The following is a 6207-nucleotide window of genomic DNA, read 5'->3' on the forward strand; positions in this document are numbered from 1 at the left end:
ACCTTCAATTGGATTATACGTTTACTACACGTGGTTTTTTCCCCAATATCGTTGAATAGTTTGATTAAACGACTAATTGTATCGATATATTTTTAAGGCATTTGTTGAATATGTTGCAAAAGGACAGTTTTGATTAATGGGGGCCATTTAGGACAAATTGCCGGCAAGCAAGTCTGTGCGCGTATCTTAATCAATTCACATTTAAAAACAATAATGTGTTAATATTTGAATTTAAATCAAATTCTGGAAACGTTATAAATCTTCATCAGAGATTAAGATGCAAATTAGCTGAATGATGCTGACCATTTTCCGTTTAATGTTACATTTACATCATCAGCTGTCAGTGATGACAACTGGGAATCATGATGATAAAGTAACAGTTTAACTAAGCATAACTAACTAACTGATTATGCACAGTTAAAATGTCACTTTGTAGGAACTCAAAGTCCACCCGTTTACGACCGAAGTTGGTGCACTCTCAGAATACATATTAACAATAGTTGGCGTACCACATGTTTTTACGGGGTGTAAACTTATGATATTTCTAGGAATGTCCTTTATCAAGGAAATTCCCTCAGCTGAGAGATTTGAAACCTTTGATAATAATACACATGTCAATGTGGTTCAAATGTTCTGAACCTAAAAATTGAAACGGTTGGACGCTAATTATATACCAACAATCTAAACGAGAAAACTGCACTGGCACAGGCACAGGCACAGGCACGGGCACAGGCACAGCCACTGGTACAGGCACTGGTACAGGCACTGGCACTGGTACAGGACCTGGAACTGGCACTTGCACCCGCACCCGCACTCGCACCCGCACCCGCACCCGCACTCGCACCCGCACCCGCACCCGCACCCGCACCCGCACTCGCACAGGACCTGGACCTGGACCTGGCACAGACATAGGCACAAAGTAAGGCACTGGCGCAAGCACAAGCACAGGCACTGACACTGGTACTGACACAGGCACTGGAACTAGCACATGCACAGGCACAAGCACAGGACCTTGACCTGGCTCAGGCACAGGCAGAGGTACTGGTACAAGCACAGGCACATACACTGGTACTGGCACTAACAATGGAACAGGCACAAGAACAAGCACATGCTCAGGCACTGACATGGGCACAAGAACTCGCACAATAATTTGTACTGGCACTGGCACAGGACCTGGCACTGGCACTGGCACTGGCACTGGCACTGGCACTGGCACTGGCACTGGCACAGGACCTGGGACTAGCACTGACACTGGCACTGGCACTGGCACTGGCACTGGCACTGGCACTGGCACTGGCACTGGCACTGGCACATATACACCTACACGTGTAATCATACTATAATGTTCGAAAAATAGTTATAGCTATGATTCAGAAAGTTCTGGATGACATATATCTGTAATGAAAATATAAGAGCTGGGTACAATACCTTGCCGGAACGTAGAGATGTTGACGTACGACGCAGGCAAATACAATAAATATAACAATGCACTTCAGCTGGTATCTTAGATGCAGCAGAATTGGTATTATTAAGAATGTAGATCGCGTTTATTTATGTCAACCTGTCATTGCGATAAAAAAATACACATTCATAAACAAAATGATAAGCTAAGTATCAATGTGATATTTTGTGAAGAGGAAAATAGAGCAGTAAATCAAATGTCAAGACTAATATCATTATTTGTAGTTATACGTCACAGCGACCGATTCAGCACAGCCATTGCGCGATACACATGTGCGTGCGAGCGAGTTTGAGTTTCCTTGGTTTTTTCGGTTGGGTTTAATTTTCCGTTTTGGTGAACTGGGGAGAAGGCGTAAGTGAAACACCCAGTACTGTATTCCTAATCCCGACATGTTCAAAACCTTAACAGTGCTGCATCCATGGTTAGATCGGATTTTGTTCATTCCTACAAGAATTACAGGTTTCCTTCTGTCCACTGACATCCATGAGATCATTCGGAAAGGTGTGACAGGTTGTTACTGGAAGTACTAAACTTACAAGGTCTCCCGAAGTGTCATGACCGGTTCACAATTTACGATTGTGTACAGCTGTATACTGACCTTGACCGTCAGTCCACTATGGTACCGTTATGACAGAGCACACCATCGTATTTGGGCGATAACGATGGAAAAAGCTTCCTTTGATATATTGGTGTTGAAATGATAATTATAAAGGACAGCGAGTAAAACAACTTATAGACTGGCGTATTAGACCGCATTGATGAACCAAATGTCAGAGCCCAATTCCCGGCAGGTGGTGGAGAGATTATTGATGACAGCAAACATAGCACAATGAAACATCTCCTCCAAAAAGAGGTCATGTGCTGCATCAAGGACACACGCAAAACTCTGACAGCGCTGCCCATATATGTGTAGACAATCATACAAAAACAACTACCCGATGACATTGTGCGGAATTGTTTGCCTCTCGTGCAGATACTCTCTCAAATTGGATGACCTGTCAAATATCACACATATTCTATACACTCCCAAAAATGTTAACATCAAGACGTCGGAATCCGCGTCATTATGTCCTCCAGTTCACGTTCTTTTCAAGGTTTTCAAATTGAATAAAATAACATTCCCATCCTCATCCTCATGGACCATCAGCAGAACGATGTTCTGGTAAAGAAAAACAATTTCAACGAAATGTTTATAATTGCGTCCTCGTAAAAATGCGTTCAGAGAAAAAATATACTATTTTGTTTTGTGATGAAAGGATTCAGCTCCTCTGTAAATCATAATCTAGACTTTAAATCAAGTATGCCGCTACGGCAAAGGCTCAGTTGTGTTCTGTACCATTGTGACCTTGGGTTGTGGTGCAAGCTCATCACAAGGACTCATTGCAAGTAAACAAACACGGCCACAGGGTGTGTTCCCAGCATTGATACTACAGGAATTGCCATACAAGATGTATAAAGCTACTGATTGAACTTAAGTCCTGCAACCTGAAGATACCTCATTCAGCTAACACAGAACGTGAAAGCATGAGATCAATGTTAACATGCTGAATCCATGGTTCTTTTTGGTAGGTTTAGTTCAGGTTTCAGTGTAGTACTTCTATAATTCTTTTTCTGCAAAATGAAAACTGTACAAGGAGCATTTGTCATTATAGTTGGGCATGTGATGGGAGTCTGGACAGTGTGAGGTTTATTCTTCGTAGGCTTAAAACTATGCAAACGGTGTATCAATTCCACCTCCCTTTTTAAAGGAGAACAGTTTTTAGTTATCAGTTCGTGATATCAGTGGTTTCGACCAACGTCAGAGATCAATAAACCGGTCATTACACTTCCTTGGATGTGAAGTTAGAAATAGTAAGTTGCATTCATAAACACAAAATGAACACAGTCGATAACTATCTTACTAATCGCCCTAAACCCTACGATCACGCATGTATCAAGGAAATGCTATTTTTATAATTAACATTAAATTGATATGACAACCTAACTTAATGTCAAGCGAGTCGACATTGGCGTTGGGACTTGGGGCCATTTTCTGGACTCAGACGCTGACTGGGAATGATCAAGAAATTCTTCTACATTCATCCAAATGATCATCACGGCAGCCATCTTATCCACGTACTGAGCCTTAATACATGTATGCAAATCGCATGTGCATTGTCAATGAGAGGAGATAATTCACGACTTACGACTTGTTCACACGTAAGATACGCAATATATTATTGGTGTTATAAGGTCTTATTCATAACTGACATTCCGTCACGTTTGCTTGTTTGCATTCATCTGTAAGACGGTAGTCTGTAAGTAACAAATTATGACCTGACAATCACGTGATTGATATCGTGAACATTCAACCATGCCACCAGGGCAAAATGACACGTTACCGAATCTGATCCATTTAGTGGCCTCTCCATAGACTTTCTGGTACCAATTCTAGGCCGGAACCCCCACCAGACACCCTGTCATGGGACAAATTGAGGTCTGCATCAGTTTACAGACATGTTTGGTAACAATGTTATTACACGTTGTGTCCAGTCGTGCGACTGATTTATATCAACAAAGTAATGGTCACTGATAACATTTTTCAAGGGTTTGTGTTTTTTCTGTACAATATATGGTGGATTCATCACTCAGCAAATTGTACCGACAGACGTCGGCGTATGCTTATAAAGAAAACACTACTTTATGAAATAATCGAAAAGAATGAATGCGAATAAAGTTCATTTCTAAATCATCAATGTGAAGGCTTGAACGTATTTTCTTGTTGAATGACCAAAACTTGGCTCGATGCATGTTTGTAAAATATCAATAGGACAGGATCATGTTGTGTCCACGTGTTAAGAGATGGTGACGTCAAAGCTCGGTGTTACGAAGGGTTTGTATGGTGACACTCGAGACACGTCAGTTGGTGACATCTTGTTGTTAATTACAAATATTCAGCATTCAATCTTCGGAATGTAAAGTAACTGACATCCTTTTATCCCAGAGCAAATGATTTGCCTGAAGAGCAAATAGTCAAGAATCGACATACTGGTAGCTCACTTCAATTACACACTACCAATCAAATTAACCGTAATAATTGCCTTAATTGCAGGCATTCACGTTGATCAATACTCTTGTTTTAAGGTCTTCTTATAGCTGTTGAATGGCTATTGTCTCCACGGGGCTCCAAGTCGCATGATTGTGTCCGTTCACGATACAACCGACAGTGAAGTCAGATGCCGGCAGATGCGACAGTTATCTGCAATAGGTACATGTATGTTATCTGTGTGTGGAGATTATTGGTTAAGTAGTGAACCAAGATTGTTGTTTGTTTTTTATGCTCCTTGAAATGGCCCAGAGTATTGTCACATGTCCCAGGTAAACGCAGCAGAATAATTAATGTCATATTAGGTTCACTCAAACATGGTAAATTGTACAGCATTGCCTTAAGCTCCAGCTACAACCATCTCTCGAATTGACCAAAACGTAAGGAGGGATGGAGTCCTTAATTGAGTGGCTGGTTAAAGGCAGGATTTTCCTGTCTGTTTTATGTAAACCTGCCGTCCAATGTGATACAAAGTGAAAGATACACGTAAGGGGTATGTTTTAACAATGATATCCTACAGGATCAATACCTGGAGTAGAGACAGACAATACTTTAGATGAGGAAGGAATATTTCTTGAAATAGTCACGTGCAATGTATCAGAACTCCGTGCTGGTGAAATATGGAACCTGTATAAAAGTTTGATTGGTCTGTGGCTCTGTCAGCTTTCAAAATTCGTATCTGAAGTCCAGATTTTCGAACATTCCGCCTAATTGGTTCGATGAGAGGTCTTACTCCTGTCATTCATCCCTATCACTCAGCGCACATTGGGCTGCTAGCATTGGTCCATAGCCTGACATTTCTTCAACAGTTCAGACTGTTTTAACGTTTTTCGGCAACCTATTAACGTTTTATGAATTTTAAAATACGATCCGGTTAAACCATACAGTGGTCACAAAATAGTGAATACACTCAACGGAAACGGAGCGGATAAAGTTATGGAGACGTTGTGTTGTGGGTAAACTCTCCTTCACAAAGTACAGTGGAGTATTTCACAGTCATAACTGGTGCGGTATATTCCGTGTTTGTCTGTAAGTTATGGAGACGTTGTGTTGTGGGTAAACTCTCCTTCACAAAGTACAGTGGAGTATTTCACAGTCATAACTGGTGCGGTATATTCCGTGTTTGTCTGTAAGTTATGGAGACGTTGTGTTGTGGGTAAACTCTCCTTCACAAAGTACAGTGGAGTATTTCACAGTCATAACTGGTGCGGTATATTCCGTGTTTGTCTGTAAGTTATGGAGACGTTGTGTTGTGGGTAAACTCTCCTTCACAAAGTACAGTGGAGTATTTCACAGTCATAACTGGTGCGGTATATTCCGTGTTTGTTTGTAAGTTATGGAGACGTTGTGTTGTGGGTAAACTCTCCTTCACAAAGTACAGTGGAGTATTTCACAGTCATAACTGGTGCGGTATATTCCGTGTTTGTCTGTATGTTATGGAGACGTTGTGTTGTGGGTAAACTCTCCTTCACAAAGTAAAGTGGAGTATTTCACAGTCATAACTGGTGCGGTATATTCCGTGTTTGTCTGTAAGTTATGGAGACGTTGTGTTGTGGGTAAACCCTCCTTCACAAAGTACAGTGGAGTATTTCACAGTCATAACTGGTGCGGTATATTCCGTGTTTGTCTGTAAGTTATGGAGACGTTGAGTTGTGGGTAA

At 41.3% G+C, this 6207-nt stretch overlaps 1 protein-coding gene across 1 annotated transcript; it reads right to left on the minus strand.

Annotated features, from left to right (window-relative positions):
• Nucleotides 1-333: 333 nt before the first annotated feature.
• LOC137291907 (tetra-peptide repeat homeobox protein 1-like) lies at nucleotides 334-1336 on the minus strand. The gene is made up of 2 exons (XM_067823466.1): nucleotides 679-1336; nucleotides 334-353 (listed from the first exon to the last, which is right to left on the minus strand). Exons 1-2 carry the CDS (start codon nucleotides 1334-1336, stop codon nucleotides 334-336), a joined length of 678 nt encoding a protein of 225 aa, XP_067679567.1.
• Between the last annotated feature and the right edge of the window lie 4871 nt (nucleotides 1337-6207).

Source organism: Haliotis asinina, chromosome 7 (assembly GCF_037392515.1).
Source record: "Haliotis asinina isolate JCU_RB_2024 chromosome 7, JCU_Hal_asi_v2, whole genome shotgun sequence".
Taxonomy (NCBI): domain Eukaryota; kingdom Metazoa; phylum Mollusca; class Gastropoda; order Lepetellida; family Haliotidae; genus Haliotis; species Haliotis asinina.